The following is a 22,652-nucleotide window of genomic DNA, read 5'->3' as shown; positions in this document are numbered from 1 at the left end:
TAGAGGATACTTAGTCTGAACTGGTACAGCTGTCCTCATACTCCCTCACAACCTGTGTCATTGTAGGCTCCACTCTTCAGCCATATGGGTCACACCTGGTCTGCAGACTATGCAGTGGCTGTACTACAACAGAAGCTAAAACCAGTACCATTTCAGGCTTTTCTCTAGAAGCATGGCTTTCAGCTCTGAACATGGTTAACTGAACTGGTTCCCTCAAAACACCCTCAGAACGGAAGCAGGAGCCTGTGCCCTTGTGAAGGGAAGAGAACTGTGCATAACATATTTGGCTATGACAAATTAGCATCTGCAGCGGACCACAAGACCTGACAGAAAGTTTCCAGTAATGAAGACAATTCAGAGATAAATGCTAAAGAGCAGTTATGCTAAAGTGTCTACTTCCTAGCTTGAGAGATGCTCCAGGCACGTATAACCCAAGAGCAGGTGCAAGCACTGAGTGCATCACAGGCTGTGGCGACTGCTGCCCTCCTGCAAGTCTTCAGCATGAGCAAGAGCGGCACAGGAGCCCAGGCTCACCACCCAGCTGGCCCTTGCTCTTCAATGCACACCACAGTGTAGTTTGAGGTGAGGCAAGTGCCAGCAGATTCTTCCTCCTGCTGTGCTCAGTGCCTTCAACCCTGGCCAAATGCCACAGGAGACAGCAGGCATACCTGCACCCTGCCCTGACCACAGGGAGAAGAAAGGATGTCATGCCCACAACAAAGAAACTGTTTTCATCCAGTCCAAGGGCACTGTTGCTCTATTAGCCTGTTGTTAATTCATTGCTTCCCCCTCGACTCCCAAACACTTGCAGGCTAGAACAAGCAAGGACTGCAGCACTGCAGGGCATGCCACATGGAACAGCAGGGCAGGTAGAATCAGCCTTTAAGCTGCAGCAGGTCCCCTGTTAGCCACTTTCAAAAATTAACAAGGTTCACACAGTTAATTGTAGTCCAGCAAGCAGAGCTTCCCTGTAATACGCTTCTCCTTAGTTTCCATTCCCTTACTCCTTAACAGGAGCGTCACACACCGCACAGGCCTCTGCTTCAGTGAGTTGCTCAGAGACAGGTAACATCCTCCAATCTCATGCTCCACCTTAATTCAGATTAACTTTTCAGTCTCCCTTAGGCTAGACATTAAGCTTCCTAAGGGATGGCCCTTCCTCTCTCCCTTCTGTCTCCTGGAGAACACCCAGACAGCTCTTGCCAAGACCAGCCCCTTAGCCCTGCTGTGGAATTGGAGGAAAAAGCAACGACTGATACCCAACAAAGGCGACTGATACCCAACAAAGGCGTTATGTTTCATGAGGACTCCTCCAAGCTCACCATTGTCTAGCCACTGAAAACAATTCCCCAAGCATCAGTCTTATTCTTCATCTACTGAAGACTAATGTAACCTCTTTGGGAGACCCTGCCCCAACAGGCAAAACCAAGAGAGTGACAGTCTGGCAATACGCACCTGCTATCTGTGAAGTCTCCTGTTAATGTGCACAAACCAAAATGAGGTTAGAGCTTAATTTTTGCATATACAAGTCACAGCAGGGACCATCTATGTACACTGCAACCTGCTGCCAGATGGAAAAAAACAATGCTATCATAAGAAAACATGTGGCAGCACCCCCCCTCCGCCTTGTTACTGTGAAGCCTCATTCTGGGAAAATACAGTATTTTGCTTGATGTATTTTTTGTCATGCCAAGAGAGTTCACTGTACTGAAAGGCTGGCTGGAGCCACCTGCAGAACAACTCTGTCCCTATCCTCCACCCTTTTGCTTTGATGTTTAAGTCGTGCTACCAAGGGTGCCTGATCCCCTATCCTCTTCCTCCACTCCTGCCACCATCCCACCTCTACCAGTAGATGGATTGTCTTTCCAGAACCAACTCAAAAAGCTATTCATTCCTCATTCAAATTCCTCCCACTGCTGAACCAACTAAGGACGGCTAAGTAGAGAGGTCAGCTAGGAACAGTTTATACAATAATTGGTATGGAAATATCACAATCAGTGGGGAAATATCAAAGCGTGGGCAAACGAGACAGGAGCGGCCAATGAAGCTCTTTGTTCTTCCAACACAACTGCTCTCACTCATCTCTGCTAGCTGCTGTCTCACAGCCGCTCACTTCCATGGCAGATGTTTACTGTCTTTCAAGAAAAATGTTTTCAATAAATATGAAAGAGGTGACATTTCTTTTAATCACCATAGATTGCTCTGGCCTGTGACTAGTTTCCCAAGTTCTAACCACAAAAGAGGTCTTGTACCTCTGCTATAATTATGCACCCAGTCAGACATCCAACCCCCTCACCAAGATCAGAGCCATTTTTCATCCTTTGGTTCTTCTCAGATCTGGTCCTTATATTGACAGACGACTTCCTTACTTTCCCCAGTACAGCATTGGTATTCTACAGCTGCACAGTGTTCAATGTGATCTGCCCTTGTGATTTTTTTTCTTTTTTTTTTTAAGCAAACCTCATACTATATGGATGTCACATTCCTCTAACTGCTCCTCCTTTGTGTCTACAATGAGGCATATTAAAATACTCTAGTTTTAACACTACCTTAGAACAGCACATTCTTGAGCCACAGATCATCTCTATTACTACAACCTTTAAACTTCCAGAAATGCTGGAAGGATAAAGGAATAACTTATTATTCATGTTGAACACCAAAAAGACAAGAAACAATAGGCTTGGACTTGAACAGCAGAGATTCAGGTTGGATGTGGGGGCTAGATATATTTTTAACTTCCCAGCAGCAAGGAAAGTGAAGCATCAGAGAGATTGCTTTGTAAGACTTGAAGTTTCTTACACTACAGCTCCCTCTGACAGATATTTACCTTCTTCAGGAATGTACCACAGGTGGAGATGAACCTGTCTTGGGGATATACATGAGACTTCCCCGCTCTTACAGTACTATCATACTTGATCACCCCATCAGAAAGTAGGTTTAAGGTTACTTGGCTGCACTAAATTCTGAAAGTACTCTTTAATCTAGTATAGCTTTACTTTGAAAAGTCACGGAGCCAAGTGTCCGGAAGCTAGCCAGACATGCTTGTGGTCAGAGAAAAAAGCATATTAACTCTTACAACAAAAGGGAGGAGGATGGCAGGGTAGCTGTTCTACACATGGGTCCCCGAGCCCAGCAGCTCATGACGCTCAGCCTCCTTACTTCACACCAGCTTTAAAGCTGGTGGAACAAGGTGTAGCTGATGTAAAAGGTGAATAACAATACCTGCTGATGTATGCAGGGAAGACTGAGATGACTGTCCTGCTAGTTCAGATTCATCATGGTAAACAACTGTTGGAGTTCTAATACCTTTGTGCAACATACCTACTGCTAATAGTTTGACTATTTTCCTGCAAATACGCCTAGAAACAGAGTTCCTTATAACCTATAATCCTTGTATTCCCCAAAGGAGATTCCAGTTTTGACTAACCCTGCAGAACAGCAGACAGCTCCAGTAGCACTAGAGGCTCTTTTTTTGTAATTAACATAGAGACCATCCTGTGAATCTGTTTAATCAACTATTTGTCTTCCTCCAAGGTCAGAATTGAACCTTCCCAGCCCTTTTCCAACTCTCAGATCAGCATGTTCTTCAAATACCATACCACCGCTAGCCTTATCATTATGCAAAAAATACACAAGCAGAAGCTCCCTGGCAGATTATACATGTATCAGGAATATGTAGGCAGAAAGTGTTTGCTTGCACGTGCATGACTTCTAACTTGCTCTGCTCCTTGTGTCTTATCCTCAGAAGTTTTTTCTTTCCTACAGTCCTCTGAATACATGCCCTAATAACTTACATTACTACTGCTAGTTTCAGGTCTGGTTAAGCACTACAATACACAGCAACATTTACAGTGGCCTGCTAGAATGCCCAAGGCAATGCCTACTTTTACATTTTCCATTGAAAAGTAGTGATGGCTTCATTACTGCCTTCCCAGCCCAAGCTTTGAAGCTGCAACCACAGGTACTCCACTGTAAGATTTAGTGTAGACCGGCACAAAAAGCACAAAAAGTGAAGTCTCCCAAGATTCCTATGTGTGCTTTTTCTTCTGTTATTTTAGATCTTAAAAATACATGTAAGGACAAACCATTTACCCTGGTGTCTCTAGTACTGCTCCCAGACTTCTAAAAGATTCAGCATTCTCGTGCTAGTACCAAAGCTATGAAACACCAACAGACATTTCAGGCTGCTGAACTCTTAGCTGGTATGTGTTCTCAACCTATCAAAAGGAGGAGGGGAAATGAAATTGTTCGACCAACAACGCTAGGCAGGAAATTTCTGACATAGTTCATTATGCCCTGCAGCCTCTGTATTTCTTTTTATTATCGTTCTTTAGTCTTCAGGTCCTACATGCTCAACAGCCAGGGTCACTCTTAGAATTGTCAAATGCTATTCCCTGCGCGATCACTCACTCTTAGACAATAAGAAACTTCATTTTGTTTCACAGTCAATAATGTTTTAATGTCGCTCCTTTTTCATTTTCCTGCATACTCTGCAATCCCTCCTAATACTGAACAACCGAATGCCCCTATTATTGCTGTAATTCATCTCATAATATCAGAGACGCTTAAAATACTCTCCCAGGAGAGAAGAGCGTGGAGTCCCAAATCTCACCTTCACATTTTCCTTGCCAAAAGAAAATAGCATTTACTACCCAGTCTTTCACCAAAGGAAGTCCCTCTCTTTCATGAAGAGATGTCTCAAAATACTTCTTATCTACGGAGAGTCTGGTTCCTTACCTTCCCTCAAATTTGCATTTCCTGAAGAAAAGCAAAACTTCTTACTCTCTCCGTCTGAAACAAATGGAGAAAGAGAGCAAACGCAAGTACCTCCCTTTAACTCCAAAGAGAAACTCCATTGTTTTGGCCCATCTTTCCATACTCCCAGAAGTTGCTTATTTGGCTCTCTTCCCCTTGCTCTGGGTAACTCAAGGTTTTCTCTTGCTTTGGCAAGGATGATACTTAGGTGTTCAGGACCCTGACATTTCCTAGGATCTTTACTTGCGTGCTTGTTCAGTTTGAAAAGCTGATGGCAAACTGCACTGCTGCACACCCCTCCCTCCCAAAGCACACCTCTTCCAGCATTCCAGCTGTATCCTCAGGCATGGGCTCTGCTCCCCACCTCCTTTTGAGCACACAGTCTGTAGAAGGGGTACAGCAAAAAGTTATGAAGTGCAGTATCTAGAAATGAATGCAGCCACCATCAAACTCTCCCACTTCCTCCTGGCATGCTAAAGAAACATTTGTGCTCCCCAGTCACAGCCATTAGCATGTGAGAGCATCCAACCTGCAAGGCAAAGCTGCCATCTTGTACATCTTCAGCAGAAAGAGCTTTCAGGTAATCAACAAATGAAGTTATCCCAAAAATCAAGTGTATTGGCTAAAAGCATGCATTTCTCAAACAGTTTTCCCACCCCACCATTAAGGATCACAAGAATACAAAGCATGGCTATAGAATAGTAGACAGTTTCCATTTCCTCCCTAAATTCTTCTGTTTTCTTCTCTGTTCACTAAGAACTAGCAAGATGCTGCCTCTCAAAACCTCTGCGATTCAGTTAGACACCATCCCTGAAAAAGAGACACAGATCCAGGGAGTTTCTTCAACTACCTGCTGCCTCTTACTGCTAATTAAGATGTCAGAATTCATACACTGTAATTTATTAGTTTGACATGCTACAGACACTATCAGCAGTTGTCACCAAATTACCAAGGCTCCCATTTCAAATGGGAGGACAGGTGCTTTCTTCTATTTGGAAAGGAGAAAAAGAAAAAAAAAGAGAGATGCAGAAACACTTACATTACCATTGCTTCTAGTCTGGGAGGGAGACTAGTACAACCATTCCCTCCATGCCCATTCATAAAACGATACTATTACCAATGACTAATAAGGACAATTGGACGCAATTCTCCTCCCCGGGGAGGAACAACCCCACACACCGAGGGGAGCTGACCAGCTGGAAAGCACAAGAAAACAGAGTTTTTCCCCCCCTTTTTTAAAATAAACTGAAGAGAGACTGCACACTGGCACAGGCTGCCCAGAGAGACTGAGGAGCCTCCATCCCTGGATATACTCAAAAGACATCTGGACATGATGTTGAACAGCCCTGCTTGAGCAGGGTGCTCGGACTACATAACCTCCAGAGGTTCCTTCCAACCTCAGCCATTCTCGTGAAGGACACTCCAACAGGATTACATTTGCTGCTGCTATAGGGCCTTATTTACCTCAGCTCAGCACTGAGCACGTACTCAGAGCAGTCTCACCATGCCAGCTCCTCTACAGAGGAAACAGTGGCAAAAAAATCCTCATCCCCAGTAATTCAGTTTAGAAATGCGGTTTCACAATGCAGTAAAGCTGATCTAGGTACTAGCTACATGGAAAAAAAAAAGCAGTCTTGCTTTCTCACTTGCTTTATTCTTAGCAACACACACAACCCTCTCCTCATGCTTGACCCTCGTATTGAGCTGAAAGAAGACTGACACAAGGAAAGAGTTCTTTCTTTCTACTAGGACAACAAGAACAATTTTCTTTGGGGTTCAGGGATGGGGGCAAACAACCGTTTTTATTATCAGCTGGGACATTCTACCAGCTCGGCCATACTGTGGAACAGCACCTTCAGACAGGGGTGGCAGATGAGTTGAGGGAGGCCATGGAGCATCAGAGGATGACGTAGTGTGAGAGAAGTGCTGGGGTGTCTCTCTGCTGAGAGACACTGATGGTGAGTCTCTAACAAGCCTTGTGGCAAAGCATCAGGTGAAGCAGCGCTGCAGGTGCTTGCTGCACGCTACTCCCAAGCACAAGGAAGAAAATAAAAGGGCTCCAAGCAATCATTTTTAGCACACAGCCCTGAGAGCAAGAGACTTAATGAAGCCTAGCTTCCTACACCATCAGGAGGGAAGCTGTCTCAGAGACTAATGATTTGACTGCAAGATTCAGCTGGAGCTTTTCCTACAGCTGGCACAGTCATTTGGATGTACTGTTAGAGCCTTTGAAGAAAACAGTCTCCTTCAGTCCCACTACTATCCACCCTCCCCCACCCTCCAGCTTGGCTACCTACTCCTCACAGGACTTGCAGGAACTCATTTGTCTCCAAGCTCTCTACTCCCATAAAATTTGTGTGAAATTGGGCAAAGGGGTTGCCAGGTTATCCAGGAAGGGGCAGCAGATGTGGCAGCATGATGAGATAAACCATCTTTCTCTGAGAACCCAGCCTGAGGAAAACCAAGGAGAGGCAGAGGCTGGGAATCAAAAACCACAGAGAGGGAAGAAGTGCTAGAAAAGACAAGGTAGAACAAGGCTAAGAAGGGCTTTTAAAGGGAAGACAAGCATCTTGCATTTGGCAGGGGAGAGGAGGAAGAACTAATTTGACAGTTCAAGGGAATGAACAAACAACAAAAAAAGCTGAACAAATTTCAGAAGCAAAGTGCTGCAGCTTACACTTCTTACGCAGAAAAACTTGGGTGCATGCACATACGTATAGGTATGCACCAGTGACGGAGGTCAAGATTTTAATTTGAACAGAAGACTGATATTCTAACATCAGCAGAGACAGTTCAGTCCAATTTTTATTAGTGTATAAAATTAGCAAGAGGAAGGAACTGTAGGAAAAGGTAGACAGCACCACAAAATTTTGTGGCCCCTAAAAGCCACAAAAAACCCAAACCCTGAAGCTAGGTAGGGTATGCTTATGAGGATGTAAGAAAAGCTCTGTCAGAGAGGCAGGAAAAAAAACAAAGAACAACAGGACTCTGAGGAAACCATTCCAGAAAAAGACCAAAACTGGTTATTGCAAGTGCAATTGCTATGGCAAGGAAGGTAATGCAGGATCACGACTGAGATGTAAAGCAACGGGGGCTATTAAGAAAACCCTTGCAAAGTAAATCACAGAGACAGACTAAACAGGCAGAGAGCTGGGAGGCAAGAGCTCCAGACAGAGCATCCCATGGGACTTGTGGAGGACAGAGCAGCTGCTGAAGGAGGAGGGGATAAAGCAGCTTTGCATTGAGGGAGAGAGGCTACGAGTAGCAAAGCAAACGACAGAGATAAAAGAAAATGAGCTGGGACCCTTAAGGCAAGCAAAAGGGTTAGAAAATCTACCTTTGTGAAAAGCACGGATAAGACAACCAGCACGGGGCAAATCACCAGCTATGGGCAAGACGTTATTTGTATGCTAGATCTCTTCATAAAATCACTAAAGTTTGAGGAGCAAATCAGAAGGTGGAGAAGGGGCTATTCAGGCTCAGGTGTCAAGTATCACTAGTGGCATTCAGTAAAGGAGAAATTAAAGCATTTATGAGGAACAAGGAAGAGAGAATGAGATGAGTGCTCTCTGAGATGGTGAGGTCGGTGCAGTCAGGGGATTCATGCCAGTGGTGTGCCACTGCATGACAGCAGGAGCAGAGGCAGCAGATGGTGGGGCCAGGAGACAGGAGAGAGGGCGGAAAAAGTCTCCCAGGGGCTGGGGGCAGATGCCACTGGATTGGTGGTGTAAACAGCTATGGGACACAGAGACCCCAAAGCGGGAGAGTGGTGCTGGCTGAAAACCAAGACAAGCAAAAGCCTGGCTGGCAAGCCAGATAACTCAATGCAGTGACCGGTGACCTAGGCACAGGGGGAAGGATTGGATTCTGGACTACCAACAGCACTCGCTGAATGAGAGGGGCCTCATCCTTCAGCATCACAAGAACTACATGAGAGATGCAATGGGGAAAGGGACCTGACCCTAATGACCTTAAATCTCACTTGATGTATAGAGTCTGGAAAAAGCTGCAAGTTGGATTTTTTTCAGGATTACAGCATCAGCTCAACACCACCACACCTCCGGCACAAGTCCAAACTCCCTCCTACCTCCCAGAGCAACACGTCTCGGCACCCATGCATGGCTTGAGAGATGCTCCAAAAGTGATACATCCTGACCTCAGCAAGAGCAGACTTGCCCCTTCATAGGGCTGCAGGTTTATCTGAAGATCTGGGAAAATGCACAGTCATGGTTTCTAGACACAGAATAAATGTCCGAGGGTGACTAAACAGCATTTGTCATTAAACAAAATATCTTTCCCCATCAACTGAGAAAAGGGGGTGTGGAGAGGCAAACCCTTCCTTTATTGATACACTACACTGTGTGTCCTCCTGCCTACACTCCCTAAAGAGCATACGTATGTAGTTTTGATCTTCAGCTACTTACTTAGCAGAGCCTAGTCCCCTCTGATCAGGGAGTTAAGGAAAAGCTTACATAGCTACCAGGGAGGGAGGCTTTTTATTTATCTGATTTCAACATGCCGAAGTTATCAGACTCTAGAGGAATTCAATTAATGAGAATAAAACTCTTGTTTGATGCAAGTCTGGAAGGGTGGGGTTTTTTTCTGTAAATAGCTGTGCCCCAGAGATTTTACACTGATTATAAGCCTTAACAGGGACTGACTGATTCAAGTTGAACAGATACAGCAACCACACCAAAATGCCATGCAGGCTCCAGACCTGCTGGGGACTGACAGAATTGGAAATCAGCACAGACAGGGAGCCGGGAGGGAGGGAGGGTGGGCGAGGGACGCAGGGCTTGGAAGCTGGGAAGACCAAGACCAAAGGAGCTGCTCATACCACCCCACCCCCTAGTTTACTGCAGCAGACTGCAAGAGGTGCAGGTTGACACTGCTTGCACTTCAGCACCCACTAGCACAGTTGCACCACGGCAGCTACGAAATACCACTTCCAGACATGGCGACAAAATTAGGTGTCCTGCATAAGCTTACAAGGCAAGGCTGGGGCACCACTGGTATGTGGCTGTTCCTGGTAAACGTCCCAAAACACGCAAAAGCCACCCTAGCACCCAAAGCTGCAGCCACCCTAGACTGGGGAGGTGTTCCCAGGCTCACCACAGCCACCTGCTTCTCTTTCCTTTCCACAGCATCCCTGTGAGGAGGGAGGACAACCCAAGGTGGCAGCATGAGTGAAGATCCCTGCTGAGCTGCTGCTGGGGCCGAATCCTCTCGCTCACTGTCACCCACTGAAGTGCTGTGAATCACACACAATCCCTCTCCAGAGATGGGATCAAGGGGCTCCAGCAAGCCCAGGGGACAACTCCAGCGTGTTAGTACAGCAACAGGTCACGCCTGGGCCCGGGTTACCCACTGGCACCATGGAAGCGGGTGAAACACGGAACAATATAGGCTTTGGAAAAATTTTACTCTGATAATCCTCTCCTAAGGTTGGCTGGCTGACTTTAAAGAGAACACAAGGAGGAACATTACAAATCACTGAACCGACAGGAACCAAACAGAGGGTGCAAAACTCTTCTGCAAACGTTTTTTTTAAATCCTGCCACGAAGATAAGCATGGCATGGCTGCCAGCTTCCAGGCAGCTCTCGTCCTAAGAGATTTATCCAATGTTTATTCAATGCACATTTCACTAAAACCTGCATTCTTATATCCCGCCAGGAGACCAAACAAACATCCATAATTTCCTCTGACACCACCTAACTACACTGCTCTGACAAAAGCAACCAGAGGCATCCAGTACCATTACATGGCAAAGAGAAAAGAAACTCCAGCACGCTTAATAAATTCCTCCAACACAGCAAATGAGTGAGAGGAAGGAATCATAGGCTGAACCAGCCAGAACTCATCGGCTGGTCAGGACAGCACCAAGAATAACTTCCTTGGCTCCATACTTGTGAAAGACACGTAGGTATTCCTATAGTCTATACAGGCAGAAACCTCAGCAACTCTTCCTTCTCTTCCCTAAGGGAGATTCAAGACTTTTGAGGTTTAACAGCTGCAACAAACAGTCTCCTCGTAGGAGAGAAAATATTCAGGAACAAGATAACAAGAAACATAGTTACTGAAACGGGATGAAAACACAGAAAAAGCCTCTGGGGTCTAAGCACTGTCCTAATGACTGCAACTGCTACTGAGAAAATCTGAATTCAAGTATACAGCTCTCATCACCACTTGCAGATCAAATAAAATGGCAAGATGCAAATCTTGCTGCCTGCAAGAGAGGTAATCTAAGTTACCGTTTGTGAGCAACCTGCTAGCAATGCCACAGTTCCTGCAAACACACAGAAATAAAAATCTGCAAATGCCCTTTATCTCCCATTCATTCCCCAATAGATTACTGTGCTTAACCCAGACATTACTACATTTCTGTTTCGGGGAGTTGAAGGCATGGTCTTCATTATGCTTTAAATAGCAAGGGAATATATTCTTTATTCAAATTTGATTGCAGATATGGGAGATGGGTTTAAAAAAAGGTTAGGAGGGAAATACTGCATATACGCTTCTTTAAAATAGTTTTAAGAACAGTATTTTACTTATTTCACAGCCAAGAGATACAGCAAATTCTATAAAGCCAACTTAACATTAGCAAATACATTTTGCCTGTACACGTGAAAAGAACACAGATGCTAAACCCGTTATATAGGCAGTGAAGTGTCATCAGAGCAAAGACAGTAAAAATAGCAAAGTTATCTGTGAGATGACTAAGCAAATGGATTTTCAAAAATACGCTTTCAAACACGACATCTTTTTCTTAGAGCTGCATGCATCTGTTTAGTTTTGTTAATTTCTCAAATCTTTCTTTTGATAATTTATTTTTGGCCTCCTGTTAGCATACTTCCCCAGAAGCCTTGCTTCACCCTACCCACACTCAAGACTCATATCCACATACAGAGAACAATTTAGAAACTGATGCTGATCACCACAATAACTACACCACACCACTTCTAGGATCACATATTGGAAAACTGGATTCCTGCTGTTTCCCACCCTGGTTTCTACCCCTTCCTCATCAGCTCCACCCATCTCAAGGTTCTTCATTGCTCCACTGGCAACCTACAGGACACACAAACTCACCCTGCTCACATCACCCTTGCTTTGCAGGCAAGAAATAGCCCACCTCCTTTCCAGGTCACTGTCATTGCCTGGAGGAAGAGGTTAGATGTTGCCACCTCAGCAACAGCAGTGGTTAGAAGCTGGAGCAGCAAAGCCATATACTACTCCAAAAGCTGGGGTGGGAGTTGCATCCCCCTCCATCCCACATGTGCTGCTGTGGCCAGGCTTAGAGGCACATAGCCTCAGCTACAGCTGAGCTGCTCTGCACATCTCCCTCTCTTCCACCAAGACCCAGATGTCTGTATAAAGAAAACTACCCTTTCCTCAGATTAAATCTCTTTAGAGGTTTAGTTGGCCTCCACACAGCTGCAATCACTGGTAATCTGCATTTCTGAAGTAACAACGGTAGTTGGTGCTTGGCCAAACCTCCCAAGTCAGTCCCCCGTCACACGAAAGCCCTGCATATGGCTCCCCTCTGGCTCTTTCTCATGGAGGGATGGGTACCTGCTGGCACCGTAAAAAGCCAGCTCCTGATGCTTGCCCCGACCTTTGCTGGGAGCCCGGACCTCCTCCTCCAGGGGTGGTGCACAAAGTTCTGGGCAAGCAGGTTTCCAAGGCTCAAACCCATTATGTTGAGATCATTAGGATGCTTTTAGTAAGGCATCCCAGTGGATCCACCAGAGCAGCTATTAGGTATTTGATGCACAGTAAATCCTTGCTCACACTAAACCCTCTCATCTCTTCATTCTCCCCCAAAACAAGCCAGCCAAAAGACAGCAACAAGCTGAACTACAGCTTTGTGATCCAGATAAGAGCCAAGAGAAGCAGGGTGGTGTGAGCCCAGCCCTTGCAGGCCTTCAAGAAGGGGCAGCAAACCTCTCCAAGGCACAGCTCTGTGAGCTCTTGCCTGTCCTATGCCACCCTACACAGTTCACAGTGGCCTCAGATGGCATGGCCACACAATAACTCCCCATACCAGGAGGAAACCAGTCTCCTTCCCACCACACACTCACTGCCATCTTCTCCCCTGCAAAGGTTGAAAAGCCACCCTGAGCACCAGGGCCAGGCACAAAGTGCTGCCCTTCCTTCATGTGGTGGTTGCAGCACAGCAAGGGTCCCCTGACACGCTCCCTGAGAGCACCCAGACCAAACCTAAACAACAGCCCAACCATGTACATAAAATCATAGAATCACGAGGTTGGAAAAGACCCACAGGATCATTGAGTCCAACCATTCCAATCAATCACTAAACCATGCCCCTCAGTACCTCATCCACCCGTCCCTTAAACGCCTCCAGGGAAGGTGACTCAACCACCTCCCTGGGCAGCCTGTTCCAGTGCCCAATGACCCTTTCTGTGAAATTTTTTTTCCTAATGTCCAGCCTGAACCTCCCCTGGCAGAATTTGATGCCATTCCCTCTTGTCCTGTCCCCTGTCACTTGGGAGAAGAGTCCAGCTCCCTCCTCTCTACAACCTCCTTTCAGGTACTTGTAGAGAGCAATGAGGTCTCCCCTCAGCCTCCTCTTCTCCAGGCTAAACAACCCCAGCTCTCTTAGCCGCTCCTCATAAGACTTGTTCTCCAGCCCCCTCACCAGCTTTGTTACTCTTCTCTGGACACACTCCAGAGCCTCTGGCAGTCTTCATCTTTACTTATGCAAAGTTATTCTATTCAAAAGATACATGCGATGACCTCCCATGACTTGCCCCACAAAGGAAGCTTCAGTGGAAGCAAGTTTTTAGCCTCAGCTTTCCCACCTTCAGCAGTGGAAGGAGGCATTCGTCCAAGGATGCCATGCGAGAGCTCCCACTATGGAGGAGAAACCGGTAACCTGCGGTTGCAGAAGGTTCCACTGCAGGCACAAGTGGAAAATTCAAGAGCAGTGGATGGGACATAAGAGCAGCAGAAACAAGGAATGAACAAAACAAAGACATGCAAGAATGCAGACAGGATCCCTCTACATTCTAATAACAATAGCAGTACATAAGAACACTTCTTACATTTAAGTAAGGTGAAGGGAGTGGGAGAAAGCAATTTGTGATGAAAAAAGGAAGGTGTTTTGATATCTACGTATGAAGGTGAGAAGATAGAATTACACCCAACTTGCAGCCTTTCAGACTCTGCATAATTACTGTCCTTCTGCAGCACAGGCATCCAAGGCTGAACTCTGATCCCTGCTCACAGGCAGGGCACCTGAAGCTGATCTTGCTCAAGTCTGCCTTATTTACAGAAGAAAGGAGCAAGTGCTTGGTGACTTAAAGCATTTGGCAGCTACACACTCTGGATTAGATTTAACTGCCGACTACCTCATGGCATGGGACTGATTAGATGTAACAGCTCCTTACATGCCAGCGACCCATAGATTAACTGTGCTGCTGACGGCTGGAATGAATCACAGCAGCTCCAAGTAATAGTCACATGGGCTATGCCCCACAAGTGTAGCAGAGTGGCAAGGAGATGCTGGTCCCATTCATACAGGATAAGCAAGAGAGCTCGTGCAGGTAAGTAACACCACAGAGCTCGAAGTAAAAATCAATTTTCTTCTTTTCCCAACACCAAGAGTAAAATCAATCAGGGCATAACAATCTCTTCCACGCTACGCTCCCAGCATGTGTAAGAAGAAAACAGCCTTGCTTGCTTAATGACAGCAAGCAAAACTTCAGCCCTAACCCCATACTTCTATCCCACGTCACTTTTTAAGGCACTCTCTCTACTTTAAGGAACCGAGAGCAGAGACAAAGTGACTTGCCTACAGTTACATCACAAGTCAGAAGAAAGCCCCGGAATTTACATGCTGCGACTCCCGCTGTAGGCGCCGGATAACACTGCAGGCATAAAGGTCAAACCCTTCATCAGGAGCTCTTAAGATATTGTCTGCAGGCCACAGGCAGTCAGCAAAAAGCTGGGAGATGGCACAATGCCAGTGCAGTTCTCTTGGTATCCATGCCCTTCACTGCAAATTGCCTTAGCACCTGGCAGGGCAGTTAAACAATGATCCCCTGCAAGATGGTGCAAATATCCCTCCTCTGTAACGAGATTAGAGTAGGAAGACAGGGTACAGGAACCTACAGCAAAGGAAAGCAAAACTTGACAGTATATTCAGGAGAAGGAAGAAGCTGAGGACCAGCGACTGAATGAGAAGGGAGGGAGCAGAAAGCGCTGAGCCAGGGAGATGAAATGATATGGTGAGGTGGGCTGAGCACTTTGAAAGCACACCGGAGATAAATGCATTCAGATAATTGCTTAGAAGGGAATAAATATTAGTAAGTACTATAATTACCTCTAACACTTTACAAAGCTGTAAGAAGAAACATGACTAGAAGAAAGGCTGGCACACACTCGTTGGGAGCTCCTATTTCAAACTAGCAAGAAAGAATCAACAAGGCCTGACACCCAGGTTGGTAATTTCAGCCTGGCAGCCAGCCACAGCCCTTTGGCTAGATCCTAGGTACTGGATAACTTGAGTTAATAAGTGCCAGATTCCAGCAGCTGGGTCTTCCAGAGTAAAGAGCTTCTAGGACTACTTCTGACAACAGGCACCTGCCTTCTCCTGTGGCTCTTACTCCAGGTCCAGCTCCACCTTCAGAGAGATTTCAAGGAAACTGAGAAGATTCCTGTGTCCCTGGTGATGATGCTGAACGGAGGTAAAAAGATTCATCCAAGTAGTCAAAATTGCAATTCATCTAAGCAGCCAAATCTGGATACCCACACTGTAATGAAAGATTGGAGCCCTTCTTTCCCTCAGATGCCAACAAAACCTTTTTTGCATTTTGGGGGGCTCATTTTCATGTCTCTATTTCTCTAAAGGCTTTGGAAACCATCCATTTCACAATGTAGCCTGGGTCAGTGCTGAACTCCTCTTAGAAGCAGTTTAGCACTACAGAACGTGCAGAAAAATGCATCTGCCTCACCTTGTGCACCCAGCTCCCTTTAACAAGATTATGAACTTCCATACAAAGCCAAAAAGCCATAAAACTGACAGTGTGCCTCAGGCAGAGAAACCAGGGATACAGCAGGGCAAGAAAAAAAACTACCAAGAAAGCAATCACCCCCCACCTTCAAAAAAAACCCTAGTGCATCTTCCATTCCTTGCTATTCCCCTGTAATCACAATGATTCCAGACGGGAACACATTTGCTGGAAACAGAGCTATCCACTTTTGTTTGCCGAGGAAAGAACACCAGGTAAACCACACCAATTCCAGATTCACGCCACTGGTTAAAACAAAACAAAACTTAGTAGTAATGCCGCAACCGCTGTAGATCGACATCACCACCAACGATGACATCAGACCCCGTGTGCTGTTTTGCAAAGGCCAGAAAAACAAAACCCAGAACACCAAACAAACAAACAAAAAAATAGGCATTAGTCTAACGCCTGACAGTGCTAACGGCTGGGCAGCTGCCCCGTGTGCTGCTCTGCACAGCTCTGCATCCCAGTGGTTTCTGCTACCCCAATAGGGTCAGCTTTGTTGCCAGAAACTGTATAGGAACATCCTTATCCTTGCACTTCGGCAGCAGCCTCAGCCCTTCCTGACTGGCAAAGTCCTATGGCTGCCAAGATCAGAAGAGATGGGAGAAGTGCTAGATGATGTTCTGAGTCCCAGATAAAATCAAAAGCTTGGTAAAAAAGGAGAAGTCAGTCAACAGGGGTGGTAAGTACACTGCTCAGAAACATGAGAATGAATAGAGGTGGATGCTCACTACTTCAGTTTCTTTTGTACTCGGGAGTCTTTGACACTTTAAAAGCTACGTGTGTGGTGGAAGGCCCAGCATTTGGTAAGATCCACCCTCCAGAGCCTGTTATAATCTATTTTTCTTATCAGTTGGGTTATTCACCTTCCTTCTCCTCCTAGTGCTTTCACTTGGCTCACCTTTTTCCTATTCCTCCACATAACAGTGGGCCATCTTCTCCTCCCCTGTAGGATATTGCCCAACAAGAGCAGGAAATGGACTTGGAAACACCAAGAAACCACCTCGGTTCAGAGTAAAATCAGAAAGAAAAAGCCATAGGAGGGTACAGGCAGTGGCTTCAGCCAGAAACTGCAGATTAAACACTACACAGGGAAGAGCAGGCAGCCACTGTCAGGAGGAGGTAACAGCTAAGAGTGGCTGCAGTCTAACACTGGACTTGCCTAACGGATTCAGCAGAGCCAAGCAATTGATTGCATGTCCCAGACCCATGCTACCCAGGTCCTGGTGCATGAACAGCAAAGCAGCGTAATCCAGCCAAATGAATTCACTGTGCCCACCAGCCACCTACCTCCCCAGCACCCCCGTTTCTCTTGGCCCACATGAACATCTGAAGGACCACGTGAAAAATGGATCTACTTTCAAGTCAGATAGCCCCTCATTCCCTCTATGCATTTACTGGTCTTGCAGAGTTAGTTTTCAGATCAAGCAAGTCCCTCCAGCCAGTTCCTCACATAAGCATCTTGTCCTGCACCCTCCCCTTCTCACGACAGGCAGGAGCCAGCCTGGAGTAACTGTTTTCAGGAGCAGCCTTGCTTTTAGCATTTGTGCAGGTACCGTTCAGAAACAGTGCAAGTCCCGAGTGCCAAAGCCTCTCCCTTGTTGAGAAAAGCTTCCCATCACTTAGCTAAGATGGTCTGGTTTTATATTCCTGTTAAACTGCTTACCGAAACGTAACTTTAGCAGCAGCTAGAAAGGTAAGATTTCCTCTTGCCTCATTGCCATTTTTAAATTAAACCTCATAATGACAAAAAGCTTACTAACTTACATTATTGGAAACGTGTTTACTATGCTGGTGGAGACAGGGTGAGCAACAGGTTAGAGCTGGAAATAATATATATGCATGTAGACATCCTGGAACCACTGAAGGCAGCTGCAGACCCAATTTCTTTGTCTTGCAATTTCATCAAACCCCACTTTGTCAGAAAAGACTCATTTTAGCCTCTCCGTAACTGATAAGAAACGGATGCTAAAGACCTCCTAACATTCGACCAGAGAACTGTTATTTAAAACAGTTTAGTCTGACTAGGGAAGAGATGCCAATATAAAAATGGAGTCAAAACCAATTTAGCAGGCTATCATTAAGGAGTATTTAGCAACTTAAAAAGCCAGAGGCAAATCAAAATGCTGCAGTTTTCCAGTCACTGGCTGGAGGGCCTAAACATCCTTGATACCAGTAGGCAAGTCAAATCATGAGCAGAGGAACCCTAGCAACAAGAAGAAAACCCAATTGTGCTTAAAAAGCTTCCTTTCAGGCAATTTTTATGGTGCTCTAAGCTTCTGGGCAGGGTCTGCAGTTTGCTAACTGTCAAATAGTGAGGAGTACTCTCTCAGGTTATAGAACTCTGATTCAAGCCAACAAAAATACCTCTGGCTTCATACTAGACTGTATAACCTTTAGGTCAATGTCTGAATCCATGACTGATTTTGTATGGCTGAGACAGAAATCAAGAAAGACAAAAAGGAAGAACTTTCTGTTAAAAGTTTAAAAAATAAACGCAGTTTCCTGGTCCAAAAAATTCAATTAGCCTCCCAACACAGAAGTGATGCTCTTCCTGTGACCCTCTCTCCCCCTGCCCCTCCTCCCTGTGGTCTGCAGTGCTGTTTATTCTGCCTTTCAGTTTATATAATGGGTCTGGTAAAAGTGTTCCAAGTACACATTCGATTTACAATAAAACCTGCTTTAATAAAGACATCTAACTTGACGGAAGGTCAACTAAAAGAGGACAATTCGCATAAACCAAAACCTCCAGTGTAAATAAACAGGATTTGCAGGAGCCTCAGGATGTTAGGCTGTCTGGCCAAGACTGCAGGGAGGGAGTCTCCTTGTGAAGAACTACATTTAGGGATGTATAAGAGCGGAGGCTGCCATCCCGGCACCAACAGTCGCAGCAGCTTCCCACCACACTCGGGAAACCCAGAGAGCTGGTTGAATCACATGCAGACATGAGGCAACAGCCAGGGCCATCTGCAGAATCCCTGTGGAATACGTTCCCCAAAAGCAGCAGAGCCACAGCCCACTCGGGCACACTCGGGATCTGTCCAGGTCCAGCACCACACACCATGGTGACCTAGAAGCAGCAAGTACAGAGGTAAGGGCAACACAATTTGCTTGCAAAAAAAAACTTGTGGCAAAGGACTTCAGGAGGACGCAGATGGAGAAGGCACAATCTTGGCCACTGCTGCTAACAATGAATTGAGAGCAGATGAGGCGCAAGCAATATTCCTAGGCCGCCAGCTTCAGTAAACAAAAACAACCCCAAATCCCATGTGTGCAAATACCCACTCTGCCCCTTTCTCTGTCTGTTCTCTTCCAGTCAAGCAGCTTTCAGCTCTATCACATCTAGGCTTGTGTGGCAGCCACTGAGCCTCTTGACCTCTGCATCCCGGCAGGCAGCAGAAGAGCAGGAGGGTTGACAGCAGAACATTTGAGCAGGATTCAACTGCACACCACTGCTCCCCAGCCAGCACCCCTTCTTCGCCAGGAGAAAGGCCTCTAAGAGCATCCCTTCTTTCTCCAAGAGCGGACTCCGCATCATTATCTCCCTTCAACATGCCATTTACAAGTGAGCTGCAGTTTCAAGACCTTACCAAGGCTCTACTCCCCTCTAGGAATCGCAAATAAATCACCAATTACTATGCATGAATAGAGAGAGGAAGAGGGTAATGAGCCTATGTACATATATACATATGCAATGTTTGAACACAAAGAGCTGTAAATTGCATTCACAGGTGGTATTCTGGAGACTTGCAGGAGACTCAAAAGAAGAACTATTCATAAACCAGTCACCGACATGAATGAATTCAGCATTCCCCAGAAGCCTATTGTGTTTCCTATATATTACACTATAAATATGAGGAGTATCAGACTTTGCATCCCTGCAAAAAAGAAGGTAAATCTTGCAACTACACATAGGATTAGAACTAGCTGGCACAAGTATTAATGGTCTCATCGGTGCATGAGGATTATTTACAGCACTTGCTCTATTTTCCCATTTTGTACTTGCTGTGATGGAGTGCCATTTGTTTAAAGAATCCTGTAACAAACACTGAAGCAAGAGGGGAAAAAACAGCTGAGTTTTACAAATGTAACACCCACGGGCCAGATGTGGGTTGTCAAACCCTGGTTTTGCAGTTACTTGGATTCTCATAGCTAGTTAATGCTTGATAATGCATTAAATCATGCAATGGCTCTTTCCATAATCACGATCCTCCTTCAGCAATTCTAATGAGTTTGCAAATGGACAAGGAAAAATTGAGTAGCATTTCTTTTTCTGCTTACTCAACCCACAGTACCCTAACCACATATTCTAGCAATACCATTACTTGTTTGGAAAGCACCAGTCCTTTCCTAGCCAGGCAGAGACTTGCTTTATCAAATAAGGCTTTTTACACCAGCCTCTTCCCCACTAAGTCAAATGATGCCAGAGTTTGACAAGCAGCAACCTAAAGCCTTTCTGAGCAACTCTGAGGCATGGTCACACATCCCTGGCTTCGTTAAAACCAGCAGCTGGGCCAATGCAGAAGGTGAAAGAACACTAAGAGAAAACTGACTCCAAGCATACACACACTAGGCTTCCTACCACCGTAAACAGCCTCACGTTTAATGCAAGGAGGCCGGTGCGGTGTTTGCACAGACTAGGTACATCCATAGGATTTTGGGACCTCTGAAGAGCAACAGATTCTCCAGGTGACAGAAGACACCTCGCAGGTCAGCCTCTGGTCAGGGCCAAGGCAGGTTACATCCAGTTTTAGGTCAAATCAAGCAAGCCGGTTCCCGCAAGCTGGGAAAAAAAAGCTGGGGCGGCTTTGGCGGCTGGCCAGGCACCGGGTTAACCCCGATGTGGTGTGTGCAGCGTAGGCTTGGCGGGTCCCACTTCTGTACTGACACAGGGAGCCTTTGGCAAGACTATGCCCTCTGCTGCTACACCGCAGCATCAAGCCTCGCACGCTTCGGAGCGCAGCACAGGCAACCAAGGGCTTGCTCGCTCCATATTAGGAACACTTAATCCAGAATGGTGTTATTGTTCTTCAACTGGAGAGACTGAGCGTGTGAAGCCAAGGCAGCAAGCGATTGCTGCCTGTCTACACCCATCTTGTGAGCTACAACAGGCTGCCTGTATTCAGGGAGTAAAGTCACCTTGGATAAACTTAGCTTCAAGATGGCATTTTTCAGGGAATCCAGGGAAGAAAGATAGTGATTCAGGGAAGTTTGAACTTTCTCCAAAACCATTTCAAGGTGTCACGTCTCTCCCTCTTTCCCAAAGACAGATAGGGAGCATGGAAAACCACACACACACACACACACACATTACAGACATGGAAGCATGACTGCAGTTCAAGTAAAGATGTTTCCAAATTGGCAGAGCAGGTATGTGACAATTCTCAAGACACTAAAACTGTCAGCCTTGCTGCTTCTTCCCTCAATAGCATTAATGCCAGCAGAAGAATCTTACCAACGAAAAGGCAAATCAAAACAACTCCGAGGTTGGTCTGTGCACACACGGGCAGAACGCAGCACGAGGGTGCCGGGCTGTATTTTCCACAAACGTTCCTATCGACTCATCCGTACTAAACTAGGCACATGGGCAGCCGCAAAAAAAAAAAAAAAAAGCATAAGAGGCATTTAATGGTCTCGCACCCTGCTCTGCCTGATTGTCTCGCATTATTAGAGCATCTCTCACCCAGCAGCGGGGTCCCAAAGGACTTCAGAGAACCGCGTCCCGTCCTCCTCGGGGCAGGCGCCTGCGGGACGCGACAGAAACACGCGTTTAACGGTGCGGGGGACACCGAACGAGACGAGAAGGGACCACAGAGGGAGTTTGCAGAGATAGCACAAAGCAACTAAACGGCGTTTCGCGACAGCAGGGTCCGCCTTCCCTCTACATTTCCAGGCGCTCTCGGAGAGCCGCGGAGAGGACTTTGTTTCCGCAGGCAGCCTCCACCCGGGCCGTTCTCTCCGCCTCCGCCGGGCGAGGCTCCCGCCGGCCGCTCACCTTCCCGGAGCCCCGCGGAGCCGCCGCTCCCGCGCCCCGCAGGATGCTCGCGCGGGGCTGAGCGGGCGGAGACGACACCCACGCAGGATAAAGATTCATTCCGTAGGGACAGAGAAATGTCACACACACACACACGCGCAGGAACAACTCCTGCGGGAAGGCACCGCGCATCCCCGGCCTCCCGGCGAGGCAGGACCCCCCCCCGCCACCGCCCGCGGGAGCCGCCGTCCCGGCCGGCACTCACCCAGCAGGAGGAGCAGGGAGCCCGGCGGCGGGGTCCGCATGGCTGCCGGGGCGCGGGGCGGCGGCGGCCGCCCTCACCTCCCGCCTCGGGGCGCCGCGGGGCACCGGCTCCCGGGGCAGGCGTCGCGCCGGGCCCGGCGGCACAAAGGGAAAGCGGCGGGGCCGGCGCGGGGAGGCGCCAAGGCGGGCGGGGGCATCGCCCCCGCAGCGGGGCGGCCGCGCCTACCCTCCCCTCCTCTCCCCTCCCCTCCCCGCCCGCCGCTCCGGGGAGACCGGGGAGCCAGCGGCCGAGGCGGGGAGAAAAAGACGAGGGGTGTTTGTCTGTCTGTGTGCGGAGCAGCGAGAGTGAGGGCGCAGGGAGCACAAGCGAGAGTGGGTGCGTGTAGAGCAGCAAGGCGGGGGGGGGGGGGGAGGTGTGCACGAAGCAGCAAGTGTGTGCGTCTGCGTGTGTGCAGAGCAGCAAGAGGGGGGGTGCAAGAAGCAGCGAGTGTGTGCGTGTGTAGAGCAGCAAGAGTGAGTGTGTGCACGAAGCAGCAAGTGTGTCTGCAGAGCAGCAAGGGGGGGTGCACGAAGCAGCGAGTGTGTGTGTGTGCAGAGAAGCAAGAGAGTGCAGGGCAGCAAG

At 47.2% G+C, this 22,652-nt stretch overlaps 1 protein-coding gene across 2 annotated transcripts in view; it reads right to left on the bottom strand.

The window, feature by feature from the left end:
* IGSF3 (immunoglobulin superfamily member 3) overlaps positions 1–22,260 on the bottom strand; it is a 100,178-nt gene extending 77,918 nt beyond the window's left edge. For both annotated transcript variants that reach the window (XM_069869677.1, XM_069869685.1), the window contains exon 1: positions 22,032–22,260. In XM_069869677.1, the coding sequence (XP_069725778.1) occupies positions 22,032–22,071 (40 nt within the window). In that variant the 5' untranslated portion in view covers positions 22,072–22,260. The remainder of the gene's footprint in view (positions 1–22,031) is intronic.
* Between the last annotated feature and the right edge of the window lie 392 nt (positions 22,261–22,652).

The sequence above is a fragment of the Phaenicophaeus curvirostris genome, chromosome 1 (assembly GCF_032191515.1).
Source record: "Phaenicophaeus curvirostris isolate KB17595 chromosome 1, BPBGC_Pcur_1.0, whole genome shotgun sequence".
NCBI classification, from domain to species: Eukaryota; Metazoa; Chordata; class Aves; order Cuculiformes; family Cuculidae; genus Phaenicophaeus; species Phaenicophaeus curvirostris.
The sequence above is the reverse complement of the archived record's forward strand: the minus strand, read 5'-3'. Positions and strand labels throughout refer to the sequence as shown.